We start from the raw sequence: 22,362 nt of genomic DNA on the forward strand, positions 1-22,362 counted from the left end.
AGAAAAAATTGATTCTGTGGGTTTTCAGCAGGAAGGTAACCATATGGAGATCTGTCCTGTTTCAGGTATTCTCTCTTGAGTATCTTTATGCTACATTGCACATTTGTGGTACAGATGGATCCTGACTGGTTTTTTTTAGTGTTGGGAGTGGGAAGGGAACACATCATCCTTGCTCACCAGTGATCTCCAGAGTATGGTGGTGTTCAAGTGTATGTATAGCCTAGAAAGTACATTAATATTCTGCTAATTCTATATATGAATACATTAGTACTCTGCTGAAAATTAATTACTTTGACGGTTCATAACTGTACTAAAAATCTTTCATGATTCTCATACATGCAAAGTGTATATTCAGCTTCTGTGAAAGAGTGGGTCTTGAACTTTCAATCAGTCCAGCTGTGTAACACCAAATCACTGTTAGGTTGATTTCTGTTGAACGCTCTGTGTACTGCCTGACTATGGTACATTGTGATAAAATATAGTAGTAATACACAATATATATGATTGTATAGCCTCATAAGCCAACATTAAAGTGCCTGCAAAACGGTATTGTCAAGGGAGACATAAACATGAATAGTGTCAAAAGTGTCAGCACAGAAAGGCTGCATAGCCTCTTGGAGACACTCAAGAGCTGGATGTGTTATCCTCCTGCTATGTGACTAGATAAATGCTTGGTGTATGACTGAAATGTGTTTCACAGAATAATGAACATCTGGAGGTTATGTAGGCCAAACTTCATCTCCTTGGGGATACCAGTGTGAAGATTATTTTTCCCTTATCTAATTCAAATTTCCCATGTTGTGTCTTGTGTCTGCTGTTTGTAGGCCTTCTGCTGTGTGCCTCTGAGAAGTCTGGTTTCATCTTTTCTACACCTTCCCTTTAGAGTTTAGCAAGGTAATCATCCCCTGCCATCCTTTTTTAAGTCTGATCTAACCCTTCTTCTCATAGTTCATGTGCCCCCACCCTTTTACTGCCTCAGTGCTCCTTGACTGGATCTGCACTGCTATGTCAATGTATTCCTTGTGTAGGGCAGTCCAAAATTGAATACAGTGCTCCTGTATTCAGTTGTGTGTATCCTACAGCTGTAGCCTCACAGCAGCCAAACAGAAGCAAAGAAACATCTCCCTTGCCCTACTGGCCACACTCTTGCTAACACACCTCTTGCATATCACCACTCACATGGTGGGACTCAAACAAGATATGTGCTACAGATGTCTCAGATATCTTCAAACAGATATCTTTCTCTTATTCTTACAGTGAAATATGAAACTGGTGCCATTACTCACTACCGTGTAGATTTTCTTACGTTATTAACAACTCAAAACAAAAGCTGAGCATTAGCAAAAGTATTTGTCACGGTTTTGTGTGGAGCCGTTTCTGGTGATGGGGAAGGGGCTGCAAAGATGGATCCTGTAAGAAGTTGCTCAAAACTCTCCCCGGCTCTGTCAGAGCCACTTCTGGGGCTGAGCCAATTGGGCACCTCCACAATCACTTTTTAAGAAGAAGGTGGAAGAGGAGAGTTCTTCCTGTTCCTTCTTGCTTTTTCTTCTTTTCTGGCTGGTGGTGGAGCACGGAGTTGGAGGAGAGAGAGCAGACAGTATTCACAGATGAGAAGATTCTAGTGGTTAAATCCCATGAACACAAAAAATAATGTTTGTATAAAATCTTGCACTTCATGACTGCCCTTGCAGAGAGCTGATAACATCCTAAGTTTATGTAATGCTTCCTTTCCTTACTGTTCTTTGCAAGCTTCTCAAACATGCTCAAACTGGTGATGTATGTTTTCCCTGTCAGCTCTTCTCCCCAGCTAAATAATTTACTTTATAATGTAATAAATGTCAGGCGTGTGCTTCCCAGGATGGCTGTTTGAATCTAACATTCCATCAGGCAAGCTTTGATTATAGAGTTTTTTTTAATTATGAATCTACAAGGTGGCTCCGGCACAATACTGTCATGAAACTAGCATGTTAGTTATCTTGAGGTAAATCTCAAAGAATACAGTCTAAAAATGTACTGAATTTATATCTCCCTTACGTTCAACAGATCAAGATTTACTAGTTCTCATTCCCAGATGAAAGTGAGGTGGGGTGAGTATTTATAAAAGTGTATGCCTAAATATATTAGGACATTTATATGGCACAACAGAAAAGGACTAATTTTCACTAATAATCACTGTATGAAGCTACTGTTAAGGTTAAAGGAACCTGAAAACAAGGAACCTTAAGTAAAGGCTGTGCATGACCAAGTTTTGGAAGTCAGACCATTTCTATGTAGATTCTGATGTTTGAAAACATTGGCCCTGGACTTTAGGACATACTCTTTCAAACAAATAAATCTGTCTGGTCATGAGAGTTCTACATTGTGTTAAAAATTACTTCCATTGTTGGAAACAGAACAGACTTTACATTGAAGTCAATGTTGTGCATTAAAAGCTGAAATTTTTCAGGTTTTACTGAATACTTAGCAATTCCTGTAACACACCAGGCCCATGAGTATCACTAACCCTCTCAGAGAGGGTTCTGACGTGTTTTCTGGCCTGGAGGGGAAACTGTTACAATCATTACAGTTTAAATTGTGTACAGTTTTAATTGTGTCAGGAGACCGGGACATCCCTTTTTTCTATAGCAGCTAGCAACAGGACAAGCGGTAATGGGATGAAGCCGGAACACAAAAAGTTCCACTTAAACATAAGAAAAAAACTATTTCACTGTTCAGGTGAGGGAGCCCTGGCACAGGCTGCCCAGAGGGGTTGTGGAGTCTCCTTCCTTGGAGGTCTTCAAGACCCTTCTGGACATGTTCCTATGTGACCTGATCTAGGTGAACCTGGTTCTGCAGGGGGGTTGGACTAGATGATCTCTAAAGGTCCCTTCCAATCCCTACCACTCTATGATTCTATGAATTTTCACATAGTAACACCAATGGAGAGAGGCCTTACCTTACCTTCTTTAATCATCTCTGGAAGACCTGTAACTATAAATTGAACCAGATTTTCTCAAACGACTGTGCACTTTTAATGAAAGTTTTACCATGTCTCTACTGTTTAATTTGGCATGAAGGTGGATGTATTCATCTTTTTTTAGAGTATTCCTTGTCTCTAAGCTATTAAAGTATCTGCAAGGCATTCTGTGATAAACTAGTCTTTGCTTTGAAAGGATGTTTAGTGCAAAAACAAGGATGTCTTTTTGGCAAAGAGATTTAGGATAGTTTTTTTTCCCTTTCTGAGGGAAGAAAGGAGGGATGCAATATTCACTTTTATTTATATTCATGACCATTTAAATTTTACCTGATTCTTCTTCCAGTTTGAAAGAGTTATGTTTCAAGCCAGGCAAGTTTTCCTACACAGACAGCCCTAAGGTACACACCATAACTCCTCCTGTTCCCTATTTTTTAAACTGTAAATAGATTGGGTTTTGCCTTTTGAAGTATGTGTGAGAGAGGAGGAAAAATTTGTTGTTTCAACCATCTGGTATGTTTAATTGCCTTTGCTGAGCATACCACTTCCATATACTGGTGAATATAAAATACATGTGGTATAATTACTAATATCACAAAATTAGATCTTATCCTAGAGTAAAATGACTGTACACAGAGAAGGGAAGAGGAGCTCAGACTCAGTTTTAAGTGCCAGCCTCAGCAATGGAAACCTGTTCCTGAATGTTCATGTAAAAAGTTTTATGTCACATGACCTGAACATAAATTTATAGTCTGAAGTTGTTGAACTGATTGTCTTGCTGAAGAAAAATACCACATCTCCTAACAGAGATTAGTGTTAAGAGCAGAGAAAAAAAGAGGATGACAGGTAGAGCAACGTGTTCCAGGGTTTTTTTTCTAACTGGCATTATGTAATAAATGACTGATGGTTGCTTTAACCTCTTTAGAAACCGGAAGTTCTTCTCATGTTTAGCATACTGAAAAATCTAGTATTTCTTCCTGTCCCAGTGCAGAAATTTTGTCTTATGTATTTTATGAGAGTAACTTGCAGTGTAGAACCATGAATGAAGCCTGCATGAGATGCAGAGCACTAAGCTTTGGGCACCCAAGCAATTAGTTGAGTCCATGGCCTTGAGATGTTTCCATTCCTTTTTGCACTGGGAGAATTTGCTATCTGTGAAAGACATGAGCTGAATAAGAAGCTGCTCAGGTAGGCTACATTAGCCAAGAGGAAAATGCAGAGGACAGAAAAGGGTGCTTGTGGGCACTGGTCTTGGTATTGGCATTGGTGTCTCTTTCCAGGACTATTTATGCATTTAGAAGTGGACAAACTTGGGTAAAAATCAAGAGAGGTACTGGGAGCCAAATCCAGGACCAGGATTTTTCATCGACCACATCCAAGAGGCACACTTTACTGCAATGGTATGACCAGCTCCTTCTGGCCCTCTCAATTTTGTATTGTTAGCTTCATGGCTGCACAACTTGGAAGTGGAAGACCTGAAGACTTCTTCTCCACTCTGGAGCTAAGGCACTCTCTGGAAAAATGGCTTTGAATGAAACCAAGGAAGACAAGTGGCTTCCCAGTTTCTTAGTGTGGTCTCTAACCTCTAGACTATTACATAAAAAGCACAGCATAAGTCTTTCTGTCATATGTTTGAATTGAAACAATGAAGTCTACTCTGCTGTCCAATCTCAGTCTATGGTTAGGCACAATCTAAACACAGAAAATGGCCAAGGTCCTTCTGGGAACCTAGGCACAGGAAAAAGTAGTTCATGAATCCAAGCGAAAAAGAAGGCAGCACCCTTTGGTCTACACAGAAGTTAAACATAGGAGGTCTGACACTCCACTAACAAGTTTCACGTGTAAAAATAATCAAGCAGCCTAGAATACTGTAGAGTCTATTGCTGGACTAAGACAGCAGTATTTCACCTGGTCTCACTTGAACTTCCCAAGTGTTTTTGTGGATCTGTGCCTGTATTCACAGTGGTGGCCACTGACAGGGAACAGGTCTTCAAAGTGGTGTCTTGGCACTCAAAGCACTGATTATGATAGCCACACAGTCTGCTGTAAAGCAACATTTAATTTTGGTGATTCACAGCCACGGTGCTTATAAAAATACTATTCTGATCTCTCCCCCTCCTCTCCATTTTCCTCTGAAACTGATAAACATCATATCACATTCCCTATCCTGTTCTCTATATAGACCACAAAATAATCTCAGACACACCAAACTTGGTATCTGTAAATCTCAAATATTCATTTTGTCTAGTTAGAAAATTGTTTTGTATACAAGAAACAATCTAACACTGAGGTAAACTTTATGAAGAAGTCATAACACTGTTTCACTATGTTGCAAATGCTCCTTTAAAATAATTTGCACTGACTCATAGATCTTTTGTGGATGATTGGTTCCTCATAAAATATCGGTAACTAGGTCCCAGCTGGAGCAGAAGCGGCACTGTGCAGTTCAGCAAACAAATCCCCTACATGCTCCCCGTGACAGGCTTGGCATCCGTCATGGAGACAGAACTGTGGGAACCAACGCTGTAATCAGAGTCAGTGTGGAAAGGGATATGTAAATACAAGAAGAATACATAACTAAGAACGTTTGGTAGTGCATAAGTGTCCTAGATTTCACAGCTTAATTCCCATTTGAATTCCTGCACTGTAAGTGGGTGACTTTGTCCATCCGGTACAGTTATAGATCTTCCCTCAAAGGCTTTTTCCGGTGGCAGCTGCAGACAGAGTCTCTGTCATCAGGCTGAGGTACGAGTTCCATTCCATCCCGTATTTCAGGTTTGCTGGCTTGGCGTTTGGCATATTGCTGAAATATGTAAATAACATTTAAGAGTGCTGTAAGCACCAATGTATAATCCATGAAACAGAATTTTCCTCCTCCCTTCCACTCACAAGCTCCTTTATCCAGGCTCCTCATGTAATTGTTTACCACCTGTTTACAAGGTGTCTTTATAACACACCTACTAATAGGCTACATTGCCTCTGAAAACCTCCTTTAATGTATTCTCCTGTCCTATTATTAATGGTAATATGAATATTGTCAATATTTGCGACCACTTCATGTAGATAATGCTGTCATTTTTAGACACTGAATAGTTCCAAACTTTGTGTCAACCTGTGCCTGCTGAAGCTGAGATCTAACTGCGCACAGCAAAACAGGAAAAATAAATCAGCACTTTCTGAGAGCGGGAACTTTCTCTAGAGATGTGCGTGTCTCAGGGAAGCAATGACTGTTTGGCCTGCTTCACTCTACTAGCTATACTTCTGGAATTTCTCTTCCATGTATGCATTGTTTTGTAATACAGTGGAGCAGCTCATGAGAGGATAAGTATGAAGGGAAAAAGGAAGAAAGTCATGTACTGATTATCTCCTACGCCTATTAGAAACCACATACCAAGTGACACTGTGAACAGGTCTGACTGTGGGGATGGGGGCAAAAACATTCAACCATCTGATTCCATAAAACAGCTATTATGACACGTTGCCTGCCACTTTAAAGACAAAGCATGTTTTAGCACAGCCCTCACACTGATCTCCTGTGAATAATGTGAACCATGTTTGCTGTTGATATAAGTAAGGACTGAACACGAAATACGTAGCGATAGCAGCTGGGGGAAAGTAATAAAGTATTGCACTAACCTGGAGCACTTTATAATAGTAGCAGTAAAGCCTGCGAGGCTCAAGTAATTCTCTTGCCATTGATTGTCCTTCTTTAGCAATTTTTCTTGCTTCTTCATCATTTTCCTGAGAAATGGAGATGAATCAAATTAATAATAGAGCAATCAGTGTTACTCAACACCTGGCTGGCATTAGAAGTGTTATTAAAGGGACTATGTAAACCTGCAACTTTAAGTGTCATTGCTGATACACTGCAAAGGCACACTTTAAACTGCAGATTTAAAAAAAGTACTGGATTGCTTTTGTGGTCACAGCTGGTACCTTAGGGCTACCAATAACAGCTTTCATGGCTAAGTGTACAATTTTGAAAACCCAGTTGATTACTGCTCTTTGGTTTTGTCCAAGCTACAAGCCTCTTCAAAGTCAGGTCTGACATCTCCCAGACGTACTTAGTTTCACAAAGACAAAGCCACAGCTGTTGTCTTCTCCTATGGATGTCTTCCTTTGAAAAATAAGGCTGCTCGAATTCACATACTTACTTTTAAGTGGTTCAGGTTTGTATTTCAAAGCTTTTGGTGTTCTCAACTGATTCTTTATGAACAGGACTCTCAGAATGGAAACTTTTCCTATGTTTATTAATCTAATGGCTAAACTTTAAGGACAAATGGTGTTTTCAATCAAACACAACCCCTCTGGGCAGCCTGTGCCAGGGCTTCCTCACCCTCACAGTGAAATAGTATTTTCTTATATTTAAGCGGACCTTTTGTATTCCCTTGTCCTGTTGCTAGCTACTATAGAAAAAAGGGATGTCCCAACCTCCTGACACCCACCATTTAGATACTTATAAATATTAATGAGATCCCCCCCTCAGTCTCCTCCACACTAAACAGCCCCAGTTCCCACAGCCTCTCCTCCTTAAGAGAGATGTTGCAGTTCCCTGATCATCCTGGTAACCCTGCGCTGGACTCTCCAGAACTTCTATATCTCTCTTAGGCTGGGGAGCCCAGATCTGGACACAGTACTCCAGGTAAGGCCTCACCAGGGCAGAGTAGAAGGGGAGAAACTCTCTCTCGACCTGTTGCTCACACTCCGCACTACACCTCAGGATGCCATTGGCCTTCTTGGCCATGAGGGCACATTGCTGGCTCATGGTTAGTTTATTATCAGCCAGCACTCCCAGGTCTCTCTCTGCAGAGCTGCTCTTCATCAGTTTGACCCCCAGCCTGTACTGGTGCAGGGGGTTGTTCCTTCCCAGATGCAGGACTCTGCACTTGTCCTTGTTGAACCTCATGAGGTTCCTCTCTGCCCAACTCTCCAGCCGGTTGAGATCCTGCTGAATGGCAGCACAGCCTTCTGGGGAATCAGCCAGTCCTCCCAGTTTGGTGTCATCAGCCAACTTGCTGAGGGTACACTCTGTCCCCTCATCCAGGTCATTGATGAAGATGTGGAACAAGACTGGCCCCAGAACTGACCCCTGTGGAACCCCAGTGGCCACAGGCCACAGCAGACGTCATGCAAAACATGTATGTGGAAATGCAAAAAGAAGACAGCATGAAGATAAATTCTTTATATGTTTACAATTTTGAATATGAATTAGTAATGGAACTTACCTTAGCCCATTTTATTTTCTCTAGCAAGTCCTCTAAGTTTCTCTTAACTGGAACGTAATGTTTCCAAGGTTTTAATCTATTATAAAAGTGTTCATAGTACTGGGAATCTTGCTTCAATACTAGGCTGTCACCCAGCAAGAGGTATGGAAACCTGTAAGCTGCCACAGTCCCATCTACATTCACTTGGTACTTGTTCTACAATATAAAGATATAAGAAAAAAAGGTGAGACATTCTGAAGCAGAATGCTAGAACCATAGAATAGTAGCAGTTGGAAGGGACCTTTAGAGATCATCTAGTCCAACACCCCTGCTAAAGCAGGTCAACCTAGATCAGATCACAAAGGAACATGTCCAGGCAGGTTTTGAAGACCTCCAGAGAAGGAGACTCCAACACCCTCCCTGGGCCGCCTGTGCCAGAGATCCCTCACCCTCACAGTAAAAGAGTTTCTCCTTAAGTGGAACTTCCTGTATTCCAGCTTTTGTCCATTACCCCTTGTCCTATCACTACAGGAAAGTGTTGCCCCATCCTCTTGACAAACACCTTTCAAATACTTGTATTAATGAGGTCCCCCATCAGTCTCCTCCAGGCTGAACAGCCCCAACGCTGACTGTAGAAAGGATTATTTTCACATGCAAGGCATTAACTGTATGTCAATTCTCATCTTCAAACCTGTTTTAGTGTTAGGTAAGTGTATTTTCATGGTGTTCTGGATAACACAATGGCAAAAGGATTTGTTTTCAATCTGGGACTGACAGTCAAAAACGTTTGTATCACATGAGCTGCCTGATGTTATTCTGTTGATGTGTTCTGGTAGAGAACAAGGGGTAATTAAATAAAACTAACCTATACTTAAATTCAAAAAGAGTAAATTTAGTCTGACTTAAAATTGTATTATTATGGAGAATAATTTGAAACATATTAGGTAAAATAACCTGAAACATTATACTAAAAGTAATCATGAATGTCCTGCTTTGGGAGATGCTCTTGGCTATTCTAATATATAAATTCCTGGAACAGAACTTCAGTTGCCATGTGTTATAATTGCTTTTTACAGGACTTTGTCCCCTTTACTTTTTACAAAGGCTCTTTCTGACATCCGTATTTCCAATGAACATTGTTTTCATGTTTACCCCAAATAACAGAAACTCTGATGGTGAGAAATCAAATTTATCCATCTATTTAAAAAAAAACAGACAAAAAAAGTCTTCCAAGAACTCCCTCTAAGGCACTCCATGAAAAAGGTATAGTGGCTTTCTTTAGAAGTGTTTCACACTATGACTTTGACTACAGGTGGTCTGTCTACCCTAAATGGACAAATGTTCCCAGCGTGGCATCAGTGCTTTGTTTACTGAATGGCATTAGCAAAAAGTAAGCTCATCTTTTCAGTTATTAAGAACTCGACAGCAAAATTAATCCAAGATTGTAATTTGCTTGCTACCTTAAAGAAGTCAAAGAAGCCCATTAGCTGAACTTTTCCCAGCTCTTTTTCTTTCTCTCTGAAGAAGAAATATCCTGTTATTCCAGCATCTAGTAGCTCTGGATTTTCCTTGGATAACTTGACAAGATGGAGACGTTCTTCTCGGCTGTCTCGACCTCTAAATAAAGCTCGCTCAGTTTTGTTTTCCCAGAATGGGCCTATGAGCATTAAGTGATAAGGTAAAAGCAAACAGTAATGAAATGTTCGTGATATGTTTAGTGCAAATAAGGAACTTGCTGTGAGGGTGGTGTTACCCATGGAGACACGGTAAAACAGGCATGATTTCTCCTACTGACTCTGTAACTGCTTATTAATCACAGGGTTTACACTTCCAGTTCTGGCTTGGATTTTGGGATTAGAAACTGAGACACTTAGGAAAGGAAAAGCAAAGAATTGCTCTTCCACTCAACAATTTTATATTTAAATCATTTGAAATATCTTGAAAGCCACATAAGGGATTATCACAGTATCTATTCAACTTATGCAAGTAAAATGCTAATAAAGTAACGCTCCACCCATAAAGCCTGCCACAGGAACTAGAATTTCTTTAGTAAAATCCACTTCTGTTACCCAGCAATTTAGTTAGGTCTTTGAGGAATCACTTAATGATGACTTAAAAAGGAAACAAAATGGCTATACTGTGCCCTCAAGATACTTAGTAAGAGCCTGAAAGACTTCACCTCTGTATACTGACTGCTTTTAAAAACACTGACTATGTCCTTCCTTATGTTTCTGGAAATTTCCTTGAAGGTCCTACTAAAGTGGAGCCGGCTTTTATTGATGCCTAATTGGAAAAGCAGCTGTATCATAGAATCACAGAATGGTAAGGGGTTGGAAGGGACCTTAGTCCAACCCCCCTGCAGAAGCAGGTTCACCTAGATCAGGTCGCATAGGAACATGTCCAGGCGGGTCTTGAAGACCTCCAAGGAAGGAGCCTCCACCAGTAATCACAGAGTGCTTCAGCATAATTTATTTGAAATATTTACTTTTAAAACTAAAAAAGAAAAGAGGAACTGTGAACTAACCAAATAAAAAGAAATGCCTCCTCACTCAAAAGCTTTACTCCTTAGGCACTGTTCACGCTATTTGTCTGATTCCTAAGGACTCATGAACTTCCTCAGGGGGAAGACACCTGGCCAGTAAAACTGACTCTTCCTTCAAAGCTAGAGAAACACTGCAGGAGATCCCATTCTGAGGTATTTTTTATAAAGACAATACATTCTTATTTGAAAGAAGCTGCAGCATAGTATTAGTTTACTTCTTTCAGGATTCAAACACATTCCTATGTAAACAGAACACCGGGCTGCACCACTGTAAGGAAAAGGATTACTATTTGATTAGAAGGAACATGTTCAAGTCCTTCATTAAGGGGAAATGCCTTTTAATTACATTTACTTTTCTTTTGACACGTCACAGCAACTACCTTCTGGATACCTTTAAATTAAAATTCACCATAATTGTAAACTCTTCAATTCTTAATTTTGGCTCTAAATCCATATTTTGTTGCAGTGTTGACAGTGTCTACAATCTGTAAAGACTGACCTGCTTGTATGAAGAGAGACCTCCTAAGGTACTCGTGAACTGAAGACTTACACAAATTATTTGTATGCAGCCTGCTTCACTGATGGAATTTACACGTGCTTTTTAAAAAAATCCATCATCTCCAGCTTACCTGTATTTCCTTGAATAGAAAGGAGATCATTTGTGACTCCACGTAGGGTTTCAAGAGTCGAGTGGGTTACATCATACGTTGGAAGGACTACGTCTCTTGAATCCACAGAGCCACACCATGAAATGACAGGTATAGGACCGGGCGTATCATTAGCTTTCCGATACTCAACTGGCCAATCTCCAACATTTAGATAAAACTCCACATCAGGAAGACGAACCTTTTTACCCAAGAAAAAAATAATAACACAAAGACAGAAGCTGTTTGTCACTCTGACATATGTCCCTCAGCTCTCTTCTGTTATGTAGAATCAACAAACCTACTAGATGGTTAACAGATTTAGCTGAGCTTAAGGTATGAATGCCAAGTTTCTGCCTGTGAGCAAGCATGAGAGGAGAACTCACAGAGGGCAGGAAAAGGCTCATGGAGTCAGGCCTTAGCCCCTACAGCTTGTCTAGAAAGTTCCACTACTGCCAAGCTCAGCCCCCTCCCTTGATCCCTAAAATCCACTGTCATCTTGTTGAAAAGGTCAATCTCACGCCTGCAATCAGAAATCCGAAGATACAACAGCAAATGCAGTACTGCTATATTAGAATGTGGCTTGATGAACCTTAAATGATGGAAAGCAATACCTTTCTTGCCAGGGACAGCAGCATTTCATCGGAGAACATTTTGAAGTCTGTATACTTCCCTAAGGAGCGACGGTAGATGTGGTTATTGACAACAGTGTAATGAACAATAGCACCTCTTGTTTGACTGAACTTGGCTGGGATTTCCTTAAGCATTCGCTGAAGGTCAATGGTGGGAAAAGAAACAAAGTCCTTTGTAATCTGAGGTTCTTGGGATGGACAAGACATAACATTCTGCCAGATTTCAGAGTCTTCTTCAGGACAGTCACAATATTCATGGTAAACAGGTCCTGCAGAAAATAAAGCATGGAGTTTTTATTTGTGGTTCTACATCAATCATAATTCCCCAAACACATGGGAATATAAATGTAGACATGCTTTATTCCACATTTTCTAAAGCTTTCCTGGGAAATCATCATCCCTGCAACATTTCTGGGGTTTAGTAGTTTAACTGAGAAAACAGCAACACTTTTCAGAAATCAACACATTCAAATTTTTGTTACTGGGGTAAAATTCATCTGCAAAATGAAGCTCCAGCATTGTGCTTCCTACCAACCACACAGGGCATTTCAGGAGTGTTCTAACTGTCTACGACTACCAAAGATCAAGTATTACAGCTTCAGTTTTAGTCTAATTCAGATACAATAGTCATTACCTCTGGCCTAAGGTGTTTTCTTTTACACATAATCAAACATTCTTTCTGTCCTTTTGATGCAGAGAGCTTAGGTATAAGCAGGAGTGTTGCAGAACATGAAAAAAGCCCTTATTTCATGGACTTCTAACCAGAACAGGTTCTGACCTGTGTCATAGTTTCATAGCTGCGGGCAAATATGTACCAGCAAAAACAAGGCATACCACTGCCTTGAGGGCTCAAGACATTTTTACTTCAGTTTGAAGACATTTCTAAGTTTGTATGACAAAAAATGACCAAATTCTGTTTACAAGAAGTACTGGTGAACTGAAACAAGACTCTCCAGGGAAATAACTTTGTAAAGTGCTGTCCATTTGAGAGGGAGAAATGGAAGTTAAAGTAGTAGCTCCGGAATGAGACAATCATTTGCTCTGTTTTCCCCGCTTTTAAATACTTATTCCATAGTGTAGACCTGCATAGAATTAAACTGGGGTAATGGAAAGTTGAATTTGTCTGGTTAAGGACATTTTGTCATTGTTACAAAGAATCCCACTTTTTTGAAATCACAGACATTTAAATTATAGGGTTGGGAACAACACAAAATATTTTCTACTTTAGATAAAAATAACACAATACCTAAGTGAATATTTGCTTGAAAACAGTAAAAACACAAGCATTGCTCTTTCCTTCCCTACCAAGTCTGAAGAGATCCATTTCCATCTGTAAGAGATGTCCAGACACATCACCTTAATGTCAGTGGACATAATCTACCTCCTGCGCATCTAAGTCCTGTACCTTGGCACACACGGAGATTGTCACTGCTCTGTATAGGGAATACGTTTGTGAGGCAGCTATGTGGACAAGGGCAAACAAACCTCCTGGGAATCTAAGTCCTGTACCTTGGCACACACAGAGATTGTCACTGCTCTGTATAGGGAATACGTTTGTGAGGCAGCTATGTGGACAAGGGCAAACAAACCTCCCATTTCCCACCTCTTCCTCTAGCTTTTCTGTAGCTACCATCACTCATTACATTAAATAAACGAAAAAATACCCTTACCTTTCAAAATATAAGGAGACTGAGCTACATGCTGATCACCGTAAAGTATCTCAATTTTTAACCCTTTCCTGACACTCCCATACATGCGATAGCGCATAAGGAACGTGCCATCATTTCTATCCAAAGGGCGAGGGGTATAAATTCTGGTGACTTCTTTTGGAGAAAGTGCTTTAATTACCACTTTAAACTGCGTTCTTCCTGAAAAGTGGAAAACAGGAACAGATAAAAGTACTTTAAGCTGTTAGAAACACAGGCATGAAATTAAAATGAGAGCAAACTCTACTGGATTAAGTCCATGGAAATGAATTTAACTTTGCACTCGAAATTACACTCTTATACCAAGTCAACAAAATTAATTTCTAGTGATGGAAGACCATCCTACCAAATTCCTTGATCATCACATACCTAATAAACGGAAAACCTGCAGATGGAGATAAAAAGTTAAATAACAATTGCAAGAGAGAAAGAAAGGCTAATGGTATTCTGAAGGACAGATTAGGTTTAATACTTAGGTTTTCAAGTTAGTGCTCTGAGGAACAATTATTTCCTCTAGAGTAAGAAAGACAGGAAACCAAGTTAAAATAACAGGAGAAAAGAATACTTGCCAGCTTGTGGAAAGGCAGTTGCAGCATGCAGGAGTCAGATACAAATTGTTCACCTTTGGGCTGCAGGTGACTGTCTTGCAAATTTAAAGTCCCAGCTACTGAAAAGCAGGGATAAAACAGTGATAGTAGAGATGTTTCCTGGACATCTGTGTGACCTGTGCTTAAAGATCACCAGCATTTCATCATTAATGTACTGTGAGTCTTTAAATGGGCATGGAATATTTCATGGACAACACAAGCATCCATTAATGTAAGTCCGTAATATTCCCTTATTTCTGCCACAAATGGTCACCCTCAGCTTTATTCTTCAAAAAAGAGGGGGACAGATTATTCACGAAAGGCTATATCTAAGCATTGGAAACCAAACAAATTTCATGAACATTACCACAAAGTAATATACACAAAGAATTGAAACCGAAAAAATACAGCTAAAATCAAGATGTTACTAAAATCTGATTTAGTCCCAACAGCACTAAATGATGGAGATGTTACAGTTAATTCTGCATGATTTGTATGATCTGTATTTTAACATACTTTGCATCCACAAACAAATGCACTGATGTGGTAAGTACAACAGTCATTTAACAATCAATCATGGCTTCCTTAGAGCACTGGTCTTGAAACTGGATGGATATAAGCCAATTGCTGTGCAAGAGCCTCCAGATCAAATTAGGCAGAACCTTGATGGCTTCAGATGTGGATTTCCTGACATGTGGTGCCTCTTCACTGAAGAGAACAGCTACCCTGAGTAACTCAGATTCTTCAGATATTGCTGTCAGATTTGCTCCCTCAATCAATAAGCAGAGTGTCAGTGTCTGTGAGTAGAAGAATCTCCCATGGCTGAACAAACCCACTCATTCCCCTGCTCTCTGTTCCAGTGTGTGAACATAAAATGTGGATTATTTGTAATCATCCCTCAGTTTTCTTACTATTCAAAGTCCCTGTCAGCTAAAGATGCCAAGCAGCAAGTCAGAATAGCCTAATTTGACAACACATCGAAGAAAGAAAATGAAGGAAGCATTTGTGCCTTCATGAAACAGCAATGTGACATGTAGCTCTACCACTAAAGAATGCAGAATATTGCCTTCAGTAGTGAGCAGACCTGTCCTGAGAGACCCTTGTTTGATTGTCAGTCCAGAATGACTTCCAGAAGTACACTGCTGACTTCTGAGAAGTAGGTGAATGTTCAGGCGTTCCACGTCCATGGTGCTTCCTTTTCAGAGGAACGATGTGAGGACACTTCCCTGCTTCAGGTGGCAGGCTGAGGGCACGTTAGCAGGGCAGTTACACATTTCCTGGGGAAAGTGTAAGTATAGCTCAAGCAATGCTAACAGACTCAAACACCAGAAGAAGTTCTATGAAGGATATTTTGGTATAGATCCAAGGCTGTCATAGCTTGGGATCTCTACAGGCTTGGATCTCTGTGAGCAGGATTGATTAAGATTGGCTCTCAATTTAGGAGCTCCTCGGCTTATTTCCTTATATCTGCAAGCAGAGTCATTAGGGGAGACACAGAAAAGTATAGTTTTGCCCCCTTCATACATTTTTGACATCTAGCTACTGATGACCTTTCAATATGGTGTAAAGCAGAAATAAAATGATAACAGAAGAATGGCTGTGTGACCAATAGGCCATAAATCAACATTTAAACCAAAGGTTCAGTCAGTATCCTGCACATATCCTAGCAGAGACATGCAAGATAGTAAGAATGAAAAAATTACAGAGGAATGCTTTTGAAATGGCTGTCTTCCCTTCTAGAAATCTGCAACAAGAGGACTTGAGAAATCACAGCCTCCTTACACATAATTTCCAGAGCCTTCAGTGAAGGTTTTCCATGACTGCTTAACTCCCATTTGAACATTCTGGTATTTGTCGCACCTAAAGCATCCTGAGGCAGTTCTTTCTCACAAATGTGATTGCATGTTGTGAAGATGTTTGTTTTAAAACTTCTGTCTGATAACACAAGATTTATAGGCATCAGAGGAAGTTTGGGGAAACAACAAATTTCTTTTCCCCATTTGTTTTATCCTTCTTGAGTTAGCCTGGATCCTGTAGTCAGTTTCAAAAGTATCCATGAGTCAGGTATCCAGAACTATCCAGAGACTAGTCAGCTTCTTTCTAAACATTTCCTTCAGCTCTTCTTTGCTCCATCCAAGATTCTACCATGCAACACTTGGGTAAGAGAAACATAATGGAGAAACAGAGAATGATGAGAATCACAGAACTGCTGCATTTGGAAGTGACCTCAGGATAAATCTGCAGAGCTGCATATAAAGGTGAGCATCACCAAGATGTGAACACTCTGTTTAGCTATGCCTGAAGAAGTGTGACATCTTTCAAAGTGTTTGGCGAAACCTGCAAGAGTATCTGGGAAGCCTTGAAAATATCCATTATCAAAGCATGTAGATACAATCATGGAATGGTTTGGGTTGGAAGGGACTTTAAAGATCATCTCGTTCCAAACCCCCTGCCATGGGCAGAGACATCTTCCATTGCTCCAAGCCCCATCCAACCTGGTCTTGAACACTTCCAGGGATGGGGCAGCCATAGCCTCTCTGGGCAAACTGTTTCAGTGCCTCACCTCCCTCACAGGGAAGAACTTCTTCCTAATAGCTAATCTAAATCTTGCTGCTTTCAGTTTAAAGATCATCTTGAAACTGATTTTCAGATCATCTGAAGAACAGTGAACAGCTGACTTTGTCACTGTCAGTCATACACGAAGACACACTGGGCAGCTGTTAAATCTAGGGGAAAACCTAGCAGCAAAGAAGGATAAGGTGATCCAAGTACGAGAAAAATCCATGTAGTTTACATTAAAACAAAGTTCTATATTTTCAGCAATGATTTTTTTAATCTTTGGAAATTTTTTTCCAGAGAAAGAGTGAATTCCACATAATTTGACATCTTCCTGAAATGATGACTCAACAGAGTTATAGTCTGTGGGTTGAAATTACTGTGTGGTATACAACAGTGCACATCAATTCTGGTGATTTAGACTTGGCACTCAGAAAATTCATCTAGACTGAAAATCTACGGAGCATCCTATATAAAAGTTTCACACTGGATACCAATAAGAACTGACCTACTTGACTGACAGGTTAATCCATGCAAAAAATGCAATTGATTTGGACAAATTTTACCTTAACTGCAGCTCTCCTGCTCTTACCACAGTATTCTTGTTTGTGCAGTGAAGGTGGTAGTGTGGATTTATTTAGTTATCCCAGCAGATATGTTTTGAGATGTATTTAGTTTATATTGGAAAGCAGTGCCTTAATAAATGTTATTAATTGCAATTCTTACTGTCATCTTACAAATAGAATTTGAACACTTAAATCATTTGTGAGCTGAAATGTGTAGCCCATGTCTATATGAGTGCACTAAACAGTACTCATGCACTGGAGTATGATCAACTGTACTGCTGAATTGTTTAAGGATCCTTGGCACTCTACTAAATAGCTCTTGGCATTAGGACCTGGAAACATTCCAAAGACATTATCAATATAAATACTAACGTACACGAACACACTGAGGTCAAAACGAGGTTCTCAATACTCATGTCCTATCAGTTTATCTTGGAGGATTTCAACCAGCATGAGAATCCAATTGAGCTTCACACCCTTTTACCTTTAGCAACCTGTTGTTTCATCCCAAGGTCTTGCCTGTCAGTGAGCGTGCTGCTGTATTCTTCGGTGCAATTACAAAGCTGCAATGCAATCTAGCACCAAGTTGCAACAGCAGCTGGAGAAAGGCCAGACCTGAACTATCTGGGGTTCTGTCAGACTGAGGACATAACCTGTGTAATATATCTATTCTTTAGTTTCACAAGCAACAAGCCTTCTAAGTACAAGACAAGGAAGAGGCTTTGCATACTTGGTAGCTGCTCCCTCAGTACCATCTAGAAGAACAATAAATATACAGAGCAAAATAGTTAGCCATACCCTATCTGAATTGGCAGCACTGGATTTCCACTCTCTTGGCATCCCAGGGTTACCTCTGTGAGGCAAGTTATTTGTATTCTAAAGTAAAACTGTATAGAGTGTGTGGTACTAACGCAGCAAACAGCTGACTGGCAGCGTACTGCTGGCCTGCGAGAGCAAAACCCAACTCCCACCCTCAGAAGAAGGGTTACAGGACACCTTGGGCTTGTGTTGAGTAAACAAAAGAGAAAATTACTCCTCTTTAACGGAGCAGCAGCAGGATAACGGAGCCCAGAGTGCCGTCCTTACTGAGGCAGAAATCCTAAGCAACTGGTGTGTGTGCAGCACTACAGGTAAGTACATTAGCACTTCTGAGCGGGGGGGGGGCTGGGATTTCTTTACATTCACCGCCTCCGGGAGCACCGGTTTGTTTTGAGCGTGCTGGTTTGTTGCTGTAAATCACGTACTGTTTATAGGAGGCTCCGGGTGAGCTGCGGAGCCTGGCAGCACAGGAGCGCGGCGGCGGCGGCCCTATGCGCCGCTCTGCCCGGAGGAACGCCCAAAACGGTGGCAGGGGAGCGCTGCCACGGCCGGGCACGGCACGGCACGGCAGGCCTTCGGGAGGGGAAAGGAAGAAGGAAGGGGGAAGGAGGAAGAGAGGAAGGGGGTGGGCAGCTCTGAGCATCTCCTCCGAGGAAATCGTTGCCCCGGGCAGGGTTTCCCTCCCGCGACCCTGCCCACACATGCACGGTTACCTGGCGGGGAGCGGGAGAAGTTGCGTCCGGCCGCACTGACCGCCTGGATGTAGAAGTACCGCACGGGCAGGGCGAGCCCCGCGTCCAGCCCGGGGCCCCACACCAAGCTCCGCTCGGCGCTAACGGGCTCCGCCGACTCGCCCGGCCGCAGCAGCGGCAACGCGGCGCCCAGCAGCAGCGGCAGCAGCGGCCGCAGCCCGCCGCCGCCCATCGCCCCGCCGCTGCCCATCGCCCCGCCGCCGCCCATCGCCCCGCCGCTGCCCATCGCCCGCCGCAGCCGCCCAGCAGCACCACGCCGCGCTGACCGCGCCCGCCCGGAGCGGGACTCTGGGGCCTCCTCCGGGCCTGCGCGGGCCCGTGCCCGCTCCCCGCAGGCGGCCGCCGCCTCCTCCCCGCCCCGCAGCGTGTGGGACGGTGTGTGGGGGGGAGGCGCGGCGGCGCCGAGCCGGCCCCGGGCCGATGAACCCGGCGCTGCCGCCTCTCGGGCTCCCTTCGCCAGCGGCTGTCCCGGGCCGTGCCGCGGGGAAGCCCCGCGAGGTGGCGGACCGAGAGCCGTCCCCTGCGATCGCAAGTGCGCGCAGGCGGCGGGGGCCGTGCGCGCAGGCGGCGCTCGGGCAGCCGCCCCGTGAGCGGCGCGTCGGGACGCCGCAGGGACCGCTGCGGGCCGGGCCCGGCCTCCCCGCCAGGCCGGGGTGAGGAGGAGCGGGGCGGCGGTGTCTGAACGCCGACCGCAGCACCGCGGCCCAGTCTCGGCGCTTTCCAGAGTCGGGGAAACGGCAGTGAGGCCGTTGTGAGAACGAGGAACGAACCCGGGAGCCACCAGTCTGCGGGCAGGCTCTGCCAAACCCAGCGCTTTGCTGTCCCAAGAGCTTGTTCGTCCCTTCTCTATGGGCAGCAGAGCAGATGACTTCAGAGTTTCTCCCCCCAGAAATACGTTCGCTATGTTTTAGGGTACAATTCAGACGGCAGCTGAGCACGTGGTCTGGAATTTAAAGAGGAATCAAATAATAGTTCTCTAAAGCTTTTTAGTTGTGAACTGCCGTTATCAGTTTATGTACAGACAGAGTGTGCTGTAAAAGAAAAGAAATCTTAATTTAAAATGCCTCTTGCTGTTCCTGGGATTTCCCGCAGTGACTATTTAAGGCTCAGGACTGTGCAGGGGCGCTACTGGGACGGACTGGCACGTTGTTCTGCCGCTGAGCTCAGCTTCCCTTCCTGTCCCAGCACGGCCCAGGCACGCTCCAGAGCTGGACGGAGCTCTAGGGGGTGGCGTGCTGCAGGCGGCCCTGGTCACTGCAGGACAGCTTGGTGATGGGGAGGAGGGATCATGATGTTATTCTCTACAAAATGCAACAACAAAGTAATTCCATGGATTTAAAATGATGGAATACAAGTAAACGGGGAAAACCTCCAATGATTTGTCTCCTAAGGGAGTTGTGTCAGTTTTTATGAGAAGCATTTGCTGCTAGTAGGAAATAGTTCAGGGTTTTGGTAGATGGGGGTTTACTTGGCTGTAGGAGAATGACATTGCTTCTGCAAGCCTGGGTTTTTCACATGCAAAACAATGAGAGCACAAATGGCTGCATGTTTTTTGAATAACATGAACTTCAAGTCTCTGTGCATATAGACCATGAAAAACAGGTTCCTTGACAGTGGAATTATCAAGTCTGGTTTCCCCATTGCTTTTGTCTTTAGTCTCCTAAACTCCCTCCCTATAGATAATCACAGATCTCCACCAGCACACTATGTGTGATACTCCCAACAGGCAAGAGAAAACATGCATAATGTTAATCTGGAGTTACGTATGTGCTTCTTGGCCGGGTAGTACATCCCTACCTGCTGCTGTCTGTGGTGAGTGCGTTGAGAGAGCACTGGAACGGGCTGCCCAGATGGGTTGTTGAGTCTCCTTCTCTGGGGACATTAAAAACCCACCTGGACAAGTTCCCGTGTGACCTACTCTAGGTGGACCTGCTTCTGCAGGGGGCTTGGACTAGATGGTCTCTTGAGGTCCCTTCCAATCCTTAAGATTCTGTGATTCCATGATCCTGTGATCAGTGAGGGCAACTTTCTTCTCCATCTGCACCAGCTGGAGAAGGTGGTTGACTGGGAGTGGTCAGAATATACTGACCAAGGCTCAACCATACCTAGCTAACCTTTGTCAATAAGCTGGGTCTGCATGAGTGGGCAGCAGGGAATGTAATTTACCTTGAATTTAGCAAAGATGTCACTGTCTCCCACAATGCTCCTGTATCCACGGTAGGATGTTATGGTCTAGATGGGGAACAACCAGATGGGTAAAAACCTGGCCTGTGATGAGGCAATGCAGAACTCGGTCACTGGTGCTTCAGATGATGGACTAGTCAATATGCTTGAGGGCCAGGCTACAGGAATGGGCCATGAAATTCCAGAAGTCCTGCACTTGGATGCCAGGGAACAGCAAGGGTGGGCTGCTCCTGGGGGAGCATCATGGCTGATCTTCACTTGGGCCCACCCCACACATGGCAAACAGCATCTTGGGCAGCCAAGAGGTCACATCATCCAGCAGACTTGTGGGTACAGGGCAGGCTGAGGTCAGGCATCAGTCCATGGACTGGGATCAGGCCTTGTGAGGGGAACCAGGGTCAGACACAGTGCCTGGGGGGCTGCAGGGCCCTGGTAACATGCTCAGCGGGGCTAGTGGCTGGCCAGGCACGGCTGTGAGGGAATGGAACCTACAGTTTTGCTGGGACAGGGACTGGTGGCTCCAGGATGGGCTGAAACAGTGTCCTGGGACATGGGCAGGGTGGGGGGTGCCTTGGGGAGGGGGTGGTCTAGGGCATGTCGGTGCTTTTGGGGCCCTGTCCCAGGAAAGGAGCTGCCCCTGCACTGGTATGGGCTGGGAGCAGCTTCTGTAAACACCTCTGAGGAGGTTCCCCTGGGGGTCCCAGTGGGCCATGAGGGGGATGTGGGCCATCATGAGTCCTGGCAGCAACAACAGCCAGTGGCAGCCTGGGCTGCACGAACAGGACAGAACCAGAGATAAATGGGAGTTGTTATCCCCCTCCTTTCACAACATGTTAGACCACATGTAGGTATTGCACCTACTCATCTTTGTGCTCCCCAATGTAAGACTTCAAAAAACTGGATCAAATTCAGGGGAGGCCACTGAGATGGTGGAGCTGGAGCACTGGCCCTGTGAGGAGAGGCTGGGAGTCTGGGCTTGTTCTGGAGCATTTCTGGAGCAGAAATGGCTTTGGGGAGGGGACAGACCTTACAGAAGCCCCCCATGCCCCTGGGGAGATCTTTGACAGGATGGTGCAGAGTGGAGAAACAAATGGTATAAGCTGAGAGAAGAGAGGCTTGGCTTGTAAAGTTCCCCATGAAGACAGGAAGACAGAGGGACTGATTGCCCAGAGAGCTGTCCAGAGTTTTCAAGCCCCAACTAGATGAAGCCATAAGCA

The 22,362-nt window shown here is 43.4% G+C and overlaps 1 protein-coding gene across 1 annotated transcript; it reads right to left on the reverse strand.

The window, feature by feature from the left end:
- Window positions 1-4,992: 4,992 nt before the first annotated feature.
- Window positions 4,993-19,133, reverse strand: POGLUT3 (protein O-glucosyltransferase 3). Its single transcript, XM_062020405.1, has 8 exons — window positions 18,923-19,133; window positions 13,646-13,843; window positions 11,958-12,244; window positions 11,329-11,545; window positions 9,618-9,814; window positions 8,179-8,373; window positions 6,590-6,694; window positions 4,993-5,756 (listed from the first exon to the last, which is right to left on the reverse strand). Exons 1-8 carry the CDS (start codon window positions 19,131-19,133, stop codon window positions 5,631-5,633), a joined length of 1,536 nt encoding a protein of 511 aa, XP_061876389.1. The 3' UTR covers window positions 4,993-5,630.
- Window positions 19,134-22,362: the final 3,229 nt, after the last annotated feature.

This window comes from Colius striatus, chromosome 1 (genome assembly GCF_028858725.1).
Source record: "Colius striatus isolate bColStr4 chromosome 1, bColStr4.1.hap1, whole genome shotgun sequence".
In the NCBI taxonomy this organism is placed as follows: domain Eukaryota; kingdom Metazoa; phylum Chordata; class Aves; order Coliiformes; family Coliidae; genus Colius; species Colius striatus.